The following is an 18,388-nucleotide window of genomic DNA, read 5'->3' on the forward strand; positions in this document are numbered from 1 at the left end:
GACACCCTTGCTTAACACCACGCCCCACCTTGAATTCAGGTCCCAACTTATTTCCTAACTTGACCCGAAACTTCACGTCAGCATAGCTAGCCTTTAAAGAATCGAGGATGCTCCCGTGTAGCCCATACGACATTAGGAAATCCCAAAGTGTCTCATGGTCAACGGAGTCGAACGCCTTACTAAAGTCAATTTGCATGATAATAAGCGGCCTGGCTCCGGCCACAGTGTGCTTCGAGATAAGATGCCTTAATGTAAACAAGTGATGCTCGGTGCCAAAACCATGCCTACATCCAGCCTGGCTAACGGCACGTAGCCTATTGCCCTCACAGTAATTATTTAATCGCCTCCCTATGATATTGGCATAAAGTTTGCTCAGGGGACCCCCAACTGCAATTCCCCGGTAATTGTCACAGTAAGACACGTCCCCTTTTTTGAATACGGGGGACAGGGTGCTAGTCGTGAATTCCCTCGGGTATTCAGCTCCGTATATGCGGTTGAATAGCACCGTTAAGTAAGGCGCCAATACAAGCACGGGTTGCTGCCCTTCAGTTTCCCTGATAGCGTACTTATAATACTCGGCCGGGGTTCCCTCCAGGCCCGCGGACTTATTGTTGCGCATAGCCTTAAGGCCACTAGCAATTTCATCCTCCGTAAAATCCTTGTTAAGCCAAGCAGCTAATTCCCGTCTGTGTGTCACCTGATCCTCGTCCAGCCATCTAAACTGAATACCCTCATTGCGGCATTGCCTCGTCTCTCCTGTACCATTAAGCACCTTGGAAAAATGCTCGGTAAAAGCATTAATATCTGAGATCCCGCAAGGAGGTAGTTTTCCCCCACGCAGCCATGTCCACAATCCGCGTGGGTTGAACCGGGCGTCCTTAATCCTCCTCCGCATATCTTCCATTTCAAACTCCTGAATAGCGGCCTTCCTAGCCTTCTTAAAGGCACGGTGCTTGGCCTTCCAGGTAGTCCTATGTAGATTGGGCAGCTTGCCTGAGACGGGGTCCCTGACCTCCTTACGGAAACTCATCATATCATTCCACGCAGCTGCACAGTCCTCGTTCCACCAGTCACGCTTCACAGACTTTTCCATTCCCCGTGCACCGCCGAACGTCTCTCTAGCACACGTATTGATAAGGGTGCGCAGGTCATTCATGCTTTCGTCACAGGGTGCCCCTTCTACAAGCTTTTCCTTGAGAGAGTTGATGGTCTCTGTAATAATGCCATCTGGTTCACGAAAAAGCTCAGTGAAGCGGCCCTTGCGTGAAATATCAAAAATAGGGATCCGTTCACGTGCTAGGTGAGGCTTCCGACCCCGTGCAGCCCCTGGCCTCAAAACGGCATGCAGGCGAAGGATAAGCGGGTGATGATCACTCAGCACATTGGACTCTCCCCATAAGTAAGATCTAAGGACTTTGAGAGTGTTAATCTGCTCGAAGAGCCCGTAAGATGCAAGGCACAGATCAATAGAACTGTGACCCTCAGTAGAGTTGGAGTAAGTGAAGCCCCCGGGCACATCACCAGGTGCCCGCCCATTGACAATGGCTAGCCCTGTGTCAAGACACATTTGTGCCAATCGGCGGCCAAAACAATTCAGCCCACTATCTCTATTTTTACGGGGAACGCCGACGAGGGAGTGTGCCCCTATTCCATTTACTCCGGGCAAGTCTAGAATAGTTGCTGTACGGGCATTAAAATCACCTGTGATAAGCACCTCATCACCCATGCACCGCAGTCTATCTAGCTCGCCAGTAATGCTTCCAAATACAGCGTCGGGGACCTCGCTATACGCCAGGCCACTACCATCCGTGCTGCTATAAACGCTGGACCCCTGGGGCGAGCAGTAACCAGCCCCCAGTAGGAGCGCCCGCCCTCCAGGGAGAACGCTATGGAATCGCAACCAGACGATCTCCACCCCAACGGGTGTATTCGTTAAGCCCACTTCTCTCACGCAGGGGGCCAGCTCATCACGCACAAACACAGATACACCGCCTGACCTTCGAGAGCCTGTGCGCGGTGCTCTAGCACATGCAAGGTGGCTATAACCCTGCAATACTAGTTGCTCCTTGGCACGAGTGCGATTAACGGGCGCCTTCGTCTCTGTAAGGATGATAACATCGTGATTGAGCAATCCACGAATAGCCTTAATTTGGTCAAACTTGCCTGCCGAGAAGGCGTGGATATTCCAAATAAGGAAATGGATGCTATTACCCCCCCGGCGTGCTCCCTACTTAGCTGCCTGCCTCAGCTCTGCAGCCATTTTGCGGATGTCTATTTTCGCCCAGACACCGCTGTCTGGCTCAGTAAGCGCCATGAGGTGAGTACCCCGCCATGAAGGGGCCCTCTTACTATCGACTAGGTGCCGAAATACGTCCTGGTACCCTTTCTTGTACGATTCGCCAAGTGCTGTGAGCGCCAGTGACACTCTCACAGCCGGGAACGACTCATCCGCTCCTTCCTCCGCATTAAGGCCCAGCTGCTTCCGTAATGAGTACAGGGCATAATATGCCGCTGGGGTTGTCGTGATTCGAACCCGCTGGGTTGTCCGCTTGCTGCTGCGCGCAGCGATGTTCGGGTGTGCCTCGACGGTGCAATCTAAGAACGCGACCTTCATGTTCGTAAGCTGCTGCAAGCGCAGTTGCAGTTTCTGGATCACTTCCTCCTGCGTCCAAGTAGCTGGTAGTCCGTCGATGACCAGTGCATCCCGGTCTATATGTCCATCGGTGCTGCTGGTAGTCTCAGCCAGTGCTTTGGGGGGCCTGGGAGCAGGGGCGCCTGCTGTCATGCCAAACCCTCTGCAGCTTGCGGCCACCTCATGTGGTCTGGTAGTGATCGCCGTCACCTTTGGGGCTTTGGAGGTGGTGGTATCAGCGACGGCTCTGTTAGGTCTTGGTTGCTGTTTTGGCTGCTGCTGCTTCGGCCGTTCTTGCTGCTCCTTCTGGAGTTCTTCCCGGGGATCTTGTTGGTCTTGCTTTGCAGGCGGCGCTGCTTTGGGGCCCATGCGACGCCCCCCCGTGGCTTCAGTACATCGTGCACCATCTGCCGGGGCTGTGCGCGTGCGCTCCCAGTCATTGAAACGCTCCTCGAGCGTGGCAACATGGGCAGTAACGCTGTCCACGTTCTCAGTCATTTCTCTGCAGTGCACCGCTTGTTCCCTTGGCCCGCTTGCGGCGTGCTCGGCGAGCCGCTTTTCCAGGGCCTCCATCCGCCTATCAAGGGCCTTTGCGTCCGCCGATTGGCTTCGCGTAATGATTGGCTCACTTCGTGCCGTGCTTCGCTCGGTCTCGAGGGCTTCAATGCGCTCATTTAACTCCTTTAAGCGTTGCGTCGTGAGCCTGCGCTCACCCACCGTGGCATCAAGCTCCTGTCGCAACACAGCATTCCGCTCCTGAAGGCTTTTAACAACCTCTGCCTGCTCTTCGACTAGGCTTCTCAGGTCGTTAATGCGATGCTTCATGTCATCGCTAGTCTGCTGGCATCTGTCAACATGCCCTGCCAATAGGCTCTGGAATTCCGCTTTAATTGTTGAAATGCATCCATCCAGGAATGGCCTGCAACTCTGAGCAATGTGCTCCTCTAGCTGCTTAGGTCCTGGAGTTTTCCTGCCAGGTGTAAAGACGTTGACCGTGGCTGAGCGTCGCTTGACTCCAATTATTTTGCGACGCACATTACGATCTTTTCGTTCAGTTAAATCAAAAAGTACTCTAGTTACTGGTCGCGCTAATTTCGGTGTAGGGCTAATAGGGGTCATATGGACGTCGGGTTGTGACATTATGGTTGTGACATGTTTTTATGGTGATTTTGTTAAGAGTGCTAAAGTCAAGGCATAAAATACCAAAACTACCAATACTGAAGTTAACAATAGTATTAACAGTAATTGTTGAAATGTTCTAAGGGAAATGTAGTGTACTACAGGTGGGGGAGCCCTCTTGTGTCGGGTTGTCTTCTTAGGGGTGTTTTTAGGGCTATGCCTGGCAGGTGTGTGGGGTATGATGGGTTCCAGCATGTGCCCGGTGTGTTGGGTCTGCTGTGTGGGTGCACCCTACGGGGCTGACCTGACGCCTTGCCGCGCCGCGGTGTCATGTACCGTCTGCAATGCAGCCACCTGTGTCTATCCATCATACTGACACGGCCACTGTGGCCACGAGCATGCCTAGTCTCGGTGCCGCCATGTATTTGGGAGTGGGAGGCCAGCTCCCGCAGCCCACGGCATCCTGCACACACGCACCACACGGGTTTGGGGAAACCGCCAGTACCCCGGGATAATGATGACGGTTTCCTGGTTTTTCCTCCATAGTGTGGCACGGTCCGTCTCTGCAAGCGCGCCCGCCACAGTTCCCCATCCCACTTCACTCTAAGTGACACTGCACCGACACTTACCCTTTCTCTTCTCCATCTTCTTGGGCATTGGGATGTGTGTCTCTTAGCCTGCTTACTGTGCGCTAGACACGCCACATTTGTTTCTTTCACATCCCCTTCCTTGCTGCTGCCCTATGCCTGTGCTTCCACCGCTGCCTGTAGGTGAGGCTGGGAGTTAGGCGTGCTGGGTAACCGTTGGTAGCAGGTTCGGCAGGCTTATTGACGCATATGGGTGCATTTCGGGGACAGGGCGTAGGTATTGTAGGTAACGCGATATATGGTCTGGGTTCTTTCCATTATCATTGAGCAACACACAAACACATGTACACATACACATGCCCAGGTTGAGCCGTTCGTGCCCGTGCTATTCGTGGTGCCCATCCTGTTCATCACCACCATGGTGCTGCACGAGGGGCTGGGCGTGCACATCATGTCACCAACAGCCAGGTGGGGTTGTGTGTGTGGAGTCATGTGTGTTGGAAAACGAAAACAGAAAGAATGCCCCATCGCTCGGTGTTACTTGTGGAATACCTACGAATACCGCTAGGACTGTAGCCGTGTAGCCCCGTAGTCATGTGTGTGTGCACATGGAGGCTTGTGTGCGCTTGCGTGTGCGTGGAGGCATGTGTAGAGGCGTGCATGTCCGCCCCAAAAGCCATTGCCTGCCCTATGTTGACCCGGCTGCTCACTGACATCCTCAAGTACATCCCACTATGCACACCACCCATACATACACTACACACACAAACACAGAACAAACACACACATACACTTTCACCTGCCCGAGCAGCCGCACACTGCTCAAGTTCGGCATCGCTGTGGGCAGCCGCTCCATGATCCTGCTCAAGTCGCTGCTGCTGGGCAAGGGCTCGCAATACTACAAGCGTGAGAGCAACATGGTGCGTTCGACAGGGTGTCGTGAGGTAGTGCAGCTGGGTGATGCAGTGAGGTGGTGTGGCCACATGGGGCAGTGTTGATGAGGCTGTACCGCTGCTGGAGCTAGGCAGTGATTTTTTTTTCATTTGGGGGGGTCTCAATTATTCCGACCTAAGTAACAAAGTTGCTAGCGTCACCGTAATGTATTCCTTAAGAGTGGGGCGCTGGGGGGGGCGTAGCCCCCCCAGACCCCCCCCGATAAGTTACAACTCCCCTCATAGACCAAGAGGCACGCACTGCGTTGGCGCGTTTTGTCTGCCATCTGTGGGGATTTTTTTTCTGCTTGTCCCGCCATGCACCGTCGCTCATGCCCTTGCGGATGCGCTGTGTCTGAGCCCGCTTGGCACTGCGAGCGCTCGGGTTGGGCGCCTCGCCGCATTCGTTGTTGTCGAGCTGATTAGGTGACAGCTTGCGCTTATGCTGATCACAACCGCCATGGAAGACAGGGGTAATGGCGCCCGTGTCATCGGTCGCCGCTGTCAGCAACACCATTGCCGATGCATTACCGACAACAGCACCGCCGTCCCAAACGCCTTTATCAGGAAAAATTTCAGGCTTATCGTGCTGTTTTGGTGTTTGTTCGGCGTTCAAGTCGTTGCCTTTTGTGTGTTTGGCTATGTAAGGACCGGTCATACATTCTGCTATGCCGCGTTGACTCACGGGCTGGACCTTCTTACGGCCCCTCATATCTATTCTATGATCGATAATACTAAGTTCTGCACACTACGGAGCAATCTGGCAGCAATGGACGTTTTTGGCTGGAGGAATGTAAATGTACGGATCGGCCTCAATTTGTTCCTTATTTCCAAAGGCCAAAATGGCCTCTTTATTCCTTAAAAGGAATATATTACTTAAAAAAAACACTGGAGCTAGGTGTGCAGCTGACACACATGCCACCTTGTGCAGCGGTACGACACACAACCTCCTCACGCCCACACGGCACTCTTCCCACATCCCAGCACCCACTGCACCCCTGCGCAGGAGTTCTTCATCATTGTCTCTACCGGCTACTTCATCCAGATCCCCTTGCTGCACGAGGTGGCCGTCAGCGGCGGCACCATGCTCATCATCTGCATGCAGGCGGCACTGTGCCCGCACCACTTCCTGCCCGAGGTCAACCCCCTCAACGTGGTGCTGCAGGTGGGCGGTTGGAGTGTGGCGGGCATGGGAGGCTTGAGCAGGGTGGGCAGGGGAGGGAGGGGGAAGGGATAGGTCAATCCAAACCCAAGCAAAAGACCGAGACCCTGAACCGAAAAACCACCACCTCAGCGAGCGTGAAGGAGACCTTTGTCCTGAGCAGCCTTGTTCTCCTGGTCGGTGTAGGATGTTGTCCAAGTAGCACGACAAACTTATCGATGTACTGCCTGAACATACGGTCAATCACGGCTTGAAAAATAGCAGGGGTGTTAACAAGGCCGAAGCTCAAAACCGTGTACTCAAAATGACCGAAAGGAGTACGACTAGGGGGGCGGCTTTGAAAAGCCGAAAAGGGGCTCGGCCCCGGTGCAGCCACTTGACCCCCGTTTGATTCGCAGGGCAGTCCGTACGGCATAGGAGTGCAAGCACAAGAACACCGCCACGTTTGGAGTACACAGTTGTCATTGAAATACTCAACCAAATAAGGTCGGCAGACTTGCTACGGCAGTGTAGACCTGTTTGGATCGTCGCAAGCACGCAGCCGCCATAGCATAATCATTATTGACTGAACAGTTAGCCTTCTCGTGATGCGACAATCCGTAGAATAACATACACACAAAGCAGGAGTGTCATTGCGGCAACGTGTGTTGCCGCTGCTGCGCCATGTCCATGAGTCGGGACTGCCCGATACGTAGGTGGTACTACCGTTGCATCCATGTTCGACACCGGCCCTTCGGTCTGCAGGCTGGCAGTTAAAGTGCCCGTGCTTCATGGACCAATTGTTGTCCGCTCCCAAAGCTCCCAGCCAGAACGCATTCGGGGATCGTTCCAATTGCACATTTTGAAGTCGGCGGCAAAGCTGATGGTGTGTCGCAAAGGCACACTTCGTTTGGACTTGGATTGAATCAATGAAGAAGAGAATAAGGAGGACAACAATCAAACAGGCACGAGCGAGACGCCAGGAGGGAGGTGCTTAGAGCGTTGCCATGGGTCGGTCTAAAGTTGCTAAGCATCAAGGAACCAATCCATAAAGAATCATGCCGTTTGCTTATGAATCTATGATGTAAGGGACATGCAACGACATCAGAGGCAAGGGCTGCGGCGTGAGGGGAAGTCAAACTCGAAGCCATGGAAGCTATCTTCGCGCTCCGATGTATCTGAATGTTCTCTTTTAGCAAATCGATAAAGATTTGATGTAGCTTTTACATGCGATCTTTAGCGGAGTGAGATATGTAAATTGATCTCACCCTGGAAAGGTGCTGTTCACGGATGACCGGCCCTATTTGCCTTTTATTGCCACTTACTAGCAGGAGCGTCAGTAAAATTGGAAGTCACCTATAGGCCGGGCCATCGCCTAATAGGTAGGACCGCGGAATATGTGGAGTATAGGTGATTTCGCGTATATGATCGTATACATCACACCTATAGGCGATCTGTTGTATACAGCATGGTCTATAGGCCTGTAGGCTATAGGTTACCATGTGTACGCATGCAAAACTGTGAGAGCCTAATAGTCCGTTGTATAAAGGTATGCCTTTATGTAGGCCACTCGTGTAGACAGTGTTCGGGGCAAAGCTGCACTAGCTGCTGCGTGCGAAACACCTTTGACCTCCCTCAAAATGCTGCAAACTATGAGGTCTGTGCATATGAACCGTTTTGTATTCACCCGTCATGCCGAGGCACATGCATCGATGGAGTCCATGCAACGCCGTCAGGCACCCCTCGTCATTAAGACCTGCTAGGAAGACCTCCTATTCGCGCCAGTTGCACCGCAAACGCCTACGAAATTCCACAAATATTAAACTGTTAATAATTCTCGTATTCTTAGGTATCACGCGTGTGTATGCTTTGAAAATACAAAAGTTTTGCGACCGAAACTAGTTTCTGGCTTGCCGGGGTGGCAAGGTCTAAACCTCTTTTCCAAAAGCACTGAAATGAGTTCTGCAAGGTTATAATCTTTTCGGGTCTTTTGCTTGATAAATGCATTCCGATACGGCGGTGACAGGAGGTGGCATCTACGTCGACTTGAAGGCAGCCCTAAGACCAATGGGATGAACTAACAGATTTAAATTATGTTTCTTGGCTGCGCTAAGTATTTTCCTAGGCGAGAAGTTCATGGTCTGCTGCCGACCCAACCTCCGGTACGACAATGCTAGACAAACGTAGCAGATGTTCATAAATGACTTTGTTTATGTCAATATTATTGCTATAGAGGCTCTGGACCGGACGGGTGTAAGATGTGCGTTGGTCGACGCGTTGGCCTTACGAAGAAGGAGAAAAACGCGAAGAGAACACGTGAATTCATATGCATAAGTCATGGACGGCGACGTTTTACGCTCTGAATGGTAATTCCTGCTTTTGTGTTCGGTTCTGGACCTCACATGTTGTCGTACCGGAAAATTTCCTTCCTGTACGGCGGTCACAGGAGGTATCTACGTCGACTTGTATGCAAAACAATTACACCTAGGGATCATATGGCGGTTGCACTGCATGTTTCTTGGCCGCAGCCAGCAGCAAACTCAAATGGAGTTGGGCCATTTGCCCAGAGGCTGCCGCATGGACGACAAGCCAGGCTAACGCAGCTGATGTTCATGAGTGCCCTTTAGATTCTAAGTATAAAAGTGGAACAACGCCTACTTTACATTCTGCGTTAAGTACTACCGGTAAGACGTGACCAATACTCACGTGAGATCCCGGGATCGAGCCACGGTAATAAAGGATGCACTTTTAAATCTATAGACACTACAAGGATAACGATGCAATAAGTGAGGTAGTGAGGTCGCGCGATCGATTAGAGCGATGACTTGGGTATCTAAAGGGTGACTCGTAAGAAAAGCCTATTATGTGATGCCTGTACAGGTCCTATTATAGGAAATCATGTATACTTGCGTCTATATAGACAATGTCGTTTACAACATCAAGTGTATACATACCTGTATACCGCATAGCCTAAACATCCCTTGCTACAGGTTATGATGTAAAAATGTACTTATAATACTATGCCATACATGATCGTATATTAGGCCATCACTTACACATGCGCCTCTTATGCCTAAGCCTTTAAGTCTCGTATAATATGTGTACACCTTACTGGCCTATATACCTTTCACCTATTTTCCCGAATATCTCGCCTATACAATGCCCGAAAAAGTACAGACGAGGCGATTTCCTTGATGGTGTAGTATTTTGGAAATCTGTTAGCATGGTTTTGGAAGGTTTATAATTATATTATAATATTGTGAAATTGCAGTGCATTCGGGCCTGTAGGGGGGCCGTATTCTTGCAGTTCTATGACGCGGCCTGTGGTCAAAATAGGGCCGGTCATCTGTGAACAGCACCGAAAGCTATCTTCGGGTGCAGATGTATCTGAATTCATTCCCTTGGTCTATCGATAGAGAATTAGAATAGCTTTCTTACGCAATTTAAAGCGGGGCACGATATGAAAGTTAATATGTTAGGAAGCTAACTTCGCCCACAAATTTATCTGAATTAATTCCATTGGTCAATCGATAGAGGATCAGAAATAAGATGAAATGTTACACCATGACTGACGGACGGACGGACGGACGGACTGACAGCAGTGAACCTAGAGGGCTCGCCCTGCGAAGCGCCCAGGGCCTCGCCCCCAAAAGCGGTCTTAGGAATATCAGACTCGGCAATGCGAATTTGGTATATCCCTGCTGCAGATCGATAGAGCTATAGTAAGCAGATCCACAGAGCATATCAAGCAAATCGTCTACACACGGAAGAGGGTGCCGATTTTCAACAGTCATGGAATTCAATCCACGGTAATCTATGCACATGTGCAGAGAACCGTCCGCCTTACCCACAAACAAAACCGGGGCAGAGAAGGGAGATGTACTCGAACGAATCATGCCTTTAGCAAGCAGATCAGTAACCTGCCTTTTGACCTCATCAAGCTCAAGAGGGCTAAGTCGGTACATAGGGTGTGCGACAGGTGGGGCGTCAGGCGCCAACCGAATCATGTGATCCAAGGGGCGAACTGGAGGGATACCCGGAATCTCACGGAAAACATCAGTGTATTCCTCAAGCAGCGCAGAAACCTGAGTGGGAAGAATCGCAGAAGCTGCGACTAGCAAAGCATGTGCCCCCTTGCAAATAAGATGCATAGCAGCCTTACGACCATTAGACTCGGGGGTAGCATGTGCACACATAGCAGCGGCCGCAAAATTAACAAGAGGCACCGATAGCCGCGGTATCAGGACAACGGTGCTTGCATGTGATGTAATGCCGAAGCGAAATGCGCAGGTGGGTGAGGGATGCAGGGACAAAAAGCACAGTATGACAGCCAACATAGACCTAACTGTTATATTACACTTTGACAGTGACAGCATCAAAAAAAACGGCGTCCAACAGCACTCTCAAACTTGCTGCAGCTGCACGATGATCGGCATCCGTAGAATCATTAAAATTTATGGGGGTGTTAGCTGGACAGTGCAGAGCAAAAGGGGCCAACGAGGGCAAAGAGTGTGGCTGATCATCAATAATAGAGCCAAGTGGCCTCAACCGAATATTGTCAGCAGCCCCAGTGGGCATCTGCAACAAAGGTGCTGCAGCAAAAGTAGAGAATGGCGAACAGTAACAGGCACCTCAGTAGGGCCAACCAGAGCTCTAGAACTCAGCAACCGTGTAAGCAGGCGGTTGCCTCGGTTGCATGTCTACACCATTACGGTCACTGCCCAAGTTGGATAGGGCAGAAGTAAGCATTTTGTCAAAATAAAGAAGTCCTACCCTTATGAAGCAGTAACTTGGTTAGTTACGGCCTTGGACAATGGGAAAGATTGGAGAAGAGGCTCTATCTCGATTGGGTCCACTACACCCATTCTAACTTCTGTGAATACAATGAGCGATGCGGGCAAAACAGTACAATTAATTACGATCTTTCACTTACCCTGAAGAGCTGTGGTGAGTGCCCAAATGCTGTAGGACTTGGACATCTACTTAATCAAGATTGCTGTGGAAGAATACCACTTGTGGTATCCACTTCCACTGTTCAGGTGGTAGTGAAAACTACCGATTAGTGAATGGAGGGATGCTAAGGGGGTGTTTCCATTTGGATAAAAAGTCGCGGATTAAGGCTTAATCCGTCAGAAACCCCAATCCGTCCTAATTTGACGGATTAGGCGGATTAAGGTTCACGGGATTAGTTAGAAATGTATGCCCATATTCACACGCTTCACAGATTAAATATAGATTAACATGCTATGAAATGTGCGCATTTTTCCTATACTAAAAGCTCAAACTTGGTGGGAAACATTTGCTACCTGGTGGCCACCAGGTATCAAATTGACAATCTTGGATTAATATGTTTCATAGAACGTCATAAAAAGCCTGATTGATATCTTGGAAGGTATTTTCCAAAGAGCTTAAAGCTTCGTGGTCGCTATCATGCACACCACCACGGTCTCGAGCCAATGGTACACCATCCTACAAGGCCTTTGGCTGAGCACAACGGTGGTTTGGGTGTGCAAGTATGCCACCTTACGCAAGGTGGCACACTAGGTATACCTAGACTCACAACAGCCTGCACCGACACCTCCTGAACCTCTTCCCCACCCTCTCCCCTTCCCCATTTCCTTTCTTCTGGATGCACAGGCCATCACCGCCACCGTGCTTGTGCTGATGAATGCATCCTACTGGCAGCACCGCCGCCTGGCAGCATTCAGTGCAGCCGCAGGGGGAGTGGGGCCCGGCTCAGGCAGCTCGACTGCTGAGGGTGAGCTGTGCAGACAGTCAGGCAGTGCCCGGAAACTGACAAGTTGTGTGATAGTGTCGAAGCCTTTGGATATGTCCAGGGGGCCAAGTGTTCACCAGGTCGTGGACTTTGCTTGCAGCTGTGGGCAGTTGATACACTGCATGATGCATGTGTGGGCTTACTGTGCACCTGTTTTCACTGGCCAATCGTGTTGCAGATGTGGAACATTTGCTCAAGGCCATCCAGTGTAATATGCAAAGCAACCATCGTGACATGATGAAACGCACTGACAACATGGTGAAGTGCACTGACTTCTTAACGAGTGTGGTGCTTGTGAACCTGAAGCACCACTTGAGGCCACCAACTTCAGGGCACGCATCACGTGGCTCCAACCAGGTCTTCCGCCGCCGCCTTATGAAGTCCTATGGCATGACCCCGAAGGTAAGCGGGCATGTGGCAAGGCACCACACACACTGACCTAAATGTCTGGAATCTCGCTACAATCTGTGAGATGTAATCTGACTGGGTCATGGTTGTCAGATCCCGCACCCTTACCTGTAATGCTCCCTATTTGTTCGACCATTGCAGTCAATGTGGTGCATGGTGCTGGGTAAGGCGCTTCCCGACGACTTCCTGGTTGCCACCCACCTTTTTGCCGTGCGATGGGAGGTGGGTATGGGCCCTGGGTGTGGGCAGTGTGCATCGTTGCATGTTCAGCCTTGATTACCACATGCTGATCAATCAAAGTCTCCCCCTTGATGTGCCCTGTCCCTGTCATGTGTTGCCATTTCTTAAGAATCCATGATGCAGCAGTGGGATGGCCACATATTATGCAGCATGTATGTAGTGGCTGGGCTGTCTAGACAAGAGGGCTGTGGCACTTGGTCACAGTGATATCACCTGACCAGGGGAAGGGGGTCATGCCTGGGCCTTGCTTATTGCAGCGGTATGCAGACATCATCATGGGCAGTGACTTCCACATCGATGGCTCCCAGAATGGCATCATTTTGTGCAGCGCCATCCAGCATGAGTACGAGCTGCAGAACATCTGCTTCTCGAAGGGCAGCAACAAGCTTAAGGATGAGTTCATCCTGCACGTGCTGGACAAGTCCCTGCTGCCAAAGAAGCTGTCATCCGTGGGTCAGCACAAGTGAGTTTGCCTCCATGCCACACATGACGGGAATTTGCCATTTGGTGCAAACTGAGCTACCCAGTGTCATGCAGTGCGACAGGTTGTTTGATTGAGGACGGCCTTGGGACAGCATTATTTTTTTGCGGAATATATTCCGAATTCGGAATAAAAATTGTTCGTGGTCCTGAAAGTTAAGAATAAATAATGTTCCGACCGTACAAGTTCATTCCTCCAGCCAAAAATGGACTGTCCATGCCAAAGCAGCTAGAATCTCACAGGAGACATACATGTTAACCGTATCATAGTACTTTAATGCCGTGAATACTGTTTGGAAGCTCACACCCGAAAGTCAACGAGGAATTGGACTGTTTTTGACTGGACCAAACACTGCAAACATTCGGACCCAAAGCTCCCAAAGCATGGAGGGCAATTAAAGCAGGTATTAAACTTCACTGAAGCCATTAGCAACGTTAATGAAGACAGTGTAGAGGTCGTAGGCAATGTTGACGCAATGCTGCAGCCAGCCGATGACAATGACGCCAATCCAGTTGTCAACAGTGAGCAGGCCAAACATCAGCGTTCGTCATATGGAGACAATCATGATGGGCCAGGAAACAGGTTGTGTTTGGTGGTTCTGGTTCATTGCCGCTATTCATCATTACTTTTGCAACCCGGAAAGCCATGTAATGTAATCTTTCAACGTGAATGTTAATGAATCATCGAGGGTTTCTGGTGAAGCAGCTGGCCGTGGTCATTGCGGTTCATTGTAGGGTGACCGCAATGACCACGGCCAGCTGCTGCCATATGGTGGCGAAAGTAACTTGCCGTGCATAAGGTGCACGATGGCGAGTGGTAGTGAGAACACTGCAGTCTGAAGGAAAGGCAGCACCGGCATGTGTGTGTATGTGGAAGTGTTCTGTGGGTGGGTGGAAGCCACTGCTAGCAGTGGGGATATGGACAGCGTGTTCAGGCAGCCGGACGCACATCACAACTGTTTACACACACGTTGAAAAGGGGAAAATGTATGGCGCCCTGGCACTGTGCACGACACAAAGTTTGTAGAACCGTGGTGCACAGTAGGGTTGTAGGGATGTAGGCAGGTCTTTAGGCCCCCAAAACAAGCGGGCGGCTGTGGTGACTGCAAGCTTTTGATACCAGTCTTTCCTTTCAGGCATGCAACGTATACGTTGCATGCCTGAGGGCGCTGTGAAACACACCTGACGCGCCAGCAACATGCAGCAACCGTTGCGTGTCTTGATAACAGGGCACTGCTATCATCGGCCTGCCGTGCCGACTGAAGCTGCATGTGCCCAGGTTTAATGCCGCTTGGTGATTATTCAAGGAACCGCATGACCTTGCAGCGCTCCTCTCGGGTTGGATGAAGGGCAGCACCCCTTGCCGGCAATATGCGGTGTATGTTGCCCATGCCCGCTGCTGCTTATGAAGGCTGCTCTCAGCAAGCCAAGCAAGCAAATATTCTATCCTCCATTGAAAGTATCCTTTTTTAAGATTGCCGCTGTCACCGCGAGCTATCCTTTACATTTTTGTTTCTTTTTTTATTGTCTTTCTTCTTTCTTTTTTTGTTTTTGTTTCGCAACTTTTAAGCAGCCATTATTAAGCAGTTCAATTGTTCTGTGGACGCCTGCATGCCAAATGATCTGCAGACCGCTCGACTTCACGCTGTGGCATTTCACAGTAGCTGGAGCAACCCGCTGGCCGGTCCGCACAGCAGCCAATCTGGCGTCTGTCAACGCACGCATTTTCCACATGCATAGCACTCCACACGCATAGCACTCCTGGCTCTTGAAAAGGTCAGACCCTTTGTTGCGCGGCTTCATATTTTGGGCATGATAATCAAGCCTCTTCAGCTCCCGATCGAATTTCGCCCGCCCGCGAATTTTACACACATATGTATCAAGCCCGCGTTCTCGGCTTTCGAGAGCTGGCCTTTGCACGGCCGGGGGTCTGGGGGGGTTGGAGGCCCCCCCCAGCACCTTACAGATTCGGAATACTTTTATTCCTGCAACTAAAAACCTATTCCTCCATTAGGACTGGAAAGTTAACCAGCAAAACTGAAAAAAAAAACACTGCCTTGGGATGCCTCCCATGAACACACAGGAATGACACAGCCTTTGTGAAGGTGCTGGGTGACATCACCTTTGGGGACCTTCACAACAAGCATGTGAAGTTCGAGAGCACCACCGGCAAGGGGCCCTACAATCGTGCTCTGGCCCTGCAGGTAAGTAGTGCCAACTGCACGCATTGAGTGCTCTTTATCTGTGGTGCTTTAGCAGCACTACCATCTCTGCACTTTCTCTAAGTAAGAATTCTATAGTATTGCCATAAGAGAACAGAAAGAAGCTGTAGGTTTTTTGTCCATAGGCACATTTCTTGCATACTTCTATTATTTTCATTTTTCTTATTAAAAGGAGCTGCTGGCCCCCCATGTTACTTCAAGCACATCCCGACCTGTGAAACCACCTGGCTACATGCATTGGAACCCTGTACTGCATATGGTATGGACTGTGCAGGCAAGGTTAGCACTGGAGCATTGTGCAAAGACTTACCCGAACGACTTCGACCCGACAGTGTACCTCTTTGATGACATGTCACAGCATGATGGCAAGGAGGAGTTCATCCAGATGTGGCTGACCCGGCTAGACACTGGAAGTGTTGTGGAGGTGGAGACGGAGTCATCCATGTTCCCAGAGGACTCGGTGGACATGGAGGAGGTGGAGGACATGGAGGAGGTGGACATGTAGTGAAGGGGCCCTTAGATAGAGGCATGCAGGGTCCCAGGAAGTGGTGCATGACCCAGGAAGTGGTGGCCCAGCAGGGGATGGACATGTGCAGTTCTCTGTTGTGTGCCGGGTGAGATAGCACTGACGTGCAGCTGTGTGTAGTGGTGGGGCTGGGTGGTAGAACAGCAAAACTGCACATGAGAGTAGACACTGCACCAGCGCCTACAGCTCGGTTCATGTGTGGGTGCATCTGTATGTTTTTCTGAAGGGGCCAGAACTCATCATACACTTTTATTCAGCAACATCAGGGATTTCGAATCCAGCTTCAGTCATCCCTTGTCTGGTTTTGTGAGACACAAGACAGAATCACGACTACAACTGATTTGCCTTAACTGTTATCCCCTTAGGCTAGAGTTGCTCCTGATACTACTGCTGTTACTGATCGGCTAGGACTGCTGGGCAAATATTACAATTGGTGTTCTGGACTGTGTGCTGGTGTCACTGCAACGCCCCATAGGGCCTCAACCATCCCTTTCCTTTTGGTGTGTGTTTGTGTTTGTGTGAATAGCAAGGTAGGTGTTCTCCTATGTCGAGTGTGGCAGGTGTCTCTGCAGGTGTTCGATGAACTGCTTATGTGTGTTGTGGAGGTTTCCCTCAGCTAGGCTAATCTACTGCTTTTTCCTTTACTATTTTTTTATATTATCAGGACTGCTGGGAGCAGTTTCATTGCATCTTGATAATAATGCAGTAAGCTCTGTTATATGATGTTGATGATCCATTTTATATAGGTTCAATAACACATATATCCACAAATACACAAGGATATGCATGTCCGAATGATGGGTGTGCCATACAGAGTACCCGAACAGTCTGAAATTTCAGACTGTTTGATGACATTTAAATGTCATCCAGGAAGGTGCGGGAAGGTGCTTGAAGGTGATAAAAAACCTTTCAGGATTGGCGCTCCCCTAATCAGGCTTCCTCGTGTTAGCTAGGCGGCAGAAGGTGGGCCGAATTTGTTGTGCCCTAAATTAGAGCTTGAAGTGCTGAGTTGGGGGATGCTTTAGTTAGAATGGCTTGCCGGCCCGAGGCCTTATCAACTGCTAACTGGTACAACGGAGTACCCATTGGTACGTTAGGTCTGTAGGGCATATGTAAGGCATGTTGGTCAAACAGGGTTACTGGCTTTCCATTTTAATGCTGTACTTCAGCTTCCTGCACTCTGGGAACGACTTGGTCATGGATGTGGTCATGCGGGGGGTTTCCTGTCATAGATCTTGTCATGTTGCCTCATGACCGGTCATGTTACCGGTCATGAGGCAGAGTCATGTTCATGACAGTTGTCATGCTCCTTATGCAGCATGACTGATCATGAATTGCCACTCATATGTGTAAATTCAGTCATGTTCCCAATGGTCATATCTGGCTATGTGTTCATGTTTTGTTCCTTTCTAAAAAGTGACAATGATATGCCATATGGACTCCCGAATCCCTTCTGAAATGCTGCATAGTAAATTACCTCTATAACAATGTGCACAATGTACTATACAGCATCCCTGCCGGGATTCTGGAGTGCACTTGAATTACCTTCGTTTCAGCCACTTGCAGTGACTTGATATGCATTCAGGCGCGGCAGTAAACAAAGCCCTTAGGCTTAGCTGCACTTATCCAACGCAAAAGATCAGTATATGCCAGCTAGCAGGGCAACTTCCTTTTGGCCTGTTGCCAAGCCTTACTCGGTCAGCTCCCTTACACCCTGTTGTTAATTTGCATGCCATGTGTTACATACTTAAGGCATGTATTTAAGGTTTAAGTAGCAAAGAATCTCTCCTGCTGTGTTCAAGCATGACAAGTTAAGTCACCAGCTCGCACCGTCCCACAGGCACAGCATTGTTGATCTAACTAGCTAAAACATGTGGGAGGTGCATTAGTCTCAACCGCAGGCGCGGCGGCGGCCATACTCCACCCCCTGGCTTTGCACTGGTGCCGATATGCATGTGATCGACTACCATACCAGTTGGCACAGTTGGCGCAGTGAAAATGCAGGGAGGAGTCCGGAGCTACATCCGGTCTGTAAATGATCTTTCGTGGTTTGGATGCCGCCTCCACCGCATTCAATGACATGGCAAACTGGCTAATGTGACCAGTAAGAATGATCACAATGTGTAGGAATACCAGAACATTCACGTTTGTATCAATCGTCGAGCTTCTACTGCTTCTACGCAAGCAAGCATTTGGTCCCGCCATGACAAAAGAGCATCCTATTCTATGGCAGGTTCTGGCCAGGATTTAAATGATGCAAGTTTAGTAGCCACAAAACAACTTCCCAAATTTAAATTTGCAGCCATGTGAACTTTATACCATGCT

General features: G+C 50.2%; 3 protein-coding genes across 3 annotated transcripts; all 3 read left to right on the plus strand.

Annotated features, from left to right (window-relative positions):
* Positions 1-3,992: 3,992 nt before the first annotated feature.
* On the plus strand, positions 3,993-5,336 carry VOLCADRAFT_93756 (uncharacterized protein; the record flags this gene model as incomplete). Its single annotated transcript, XM_002952922.1, has 4 exons — positions 3,993-4,013; positions 4,522-4,533; positions 4,703-4,806; positions 5,150-5,336. The coding sequence occupies 4 exons, from the start codon at positions 3,993-3,995 to the stop codon at positions 5,334-5,336; spliced, it is 324 nt and encodes a 107-aa protein (XP_002952968.1).
* Positions 5,337-6,185: 849 nt separating this feature from the next.
* VOLCADRAFT_93758 (uncharacterized protein) lies at positions 6,186-7,336 on the plus strand (the record flags this gene model as incomplete). The annotated part of the gene is made up of 4 exons (XM_002952923.1): positions 6,186-6,203; positions 6,277-6,408; positions 6,450-6,612; positions 7,128-7,336. The coding sequence occupies 4 exons, from the start codon at positions 6,186-6,188 to the stop codon at positions 7,334-7,336; spliced, it is 522 nt and encodes a 173-aa protein (XP_002952969.1).
* Positions 7,337-10,680: 3,344 nt separating this feature from the next.
* VOLCADRAFT_93759 (uncharacterized protein) lies at positions 10,681-16,683 on the plus strand (the record flags this gene model as incomplete). The annotated part of the gene is made up of 8 exons (XM_002952924.1): positions 10,681-10,701; positions 12,049-12,169; positions 12,366-12,589; positions 12,737-12,817; positions 13,093-13,298; positions 15,399-15,519; positions 15,812-16,030; positions 16,636-16,683. The coding sequence occupies 8 exons, from the start codon at positions 10,681-10,683 to the stop codon at positions 16,681-16,683; spliced, it is 1,041 nt and encodes a 346-aa protein (XP_002952970.1).
* Between the last annotated feature and the right edge of the window lie 1,705 nt (positions 16,684-18,388).

Source organism: Volvox carteri (assembly GCF_000143455.1).
Source record: "Volvox carteri f. nagariensis unplaced genomic scaffold VOLCAscaffold_33, whole genome shotgun sequence".
Taxonomy (NCBI): domain Eukaryota; kingdom Viridiplantae; phylum Chlorophyta; class Chlorophyceae; order Chlamydomonadales; family Volvocaceae; genus Volvox; species Volvox carteri.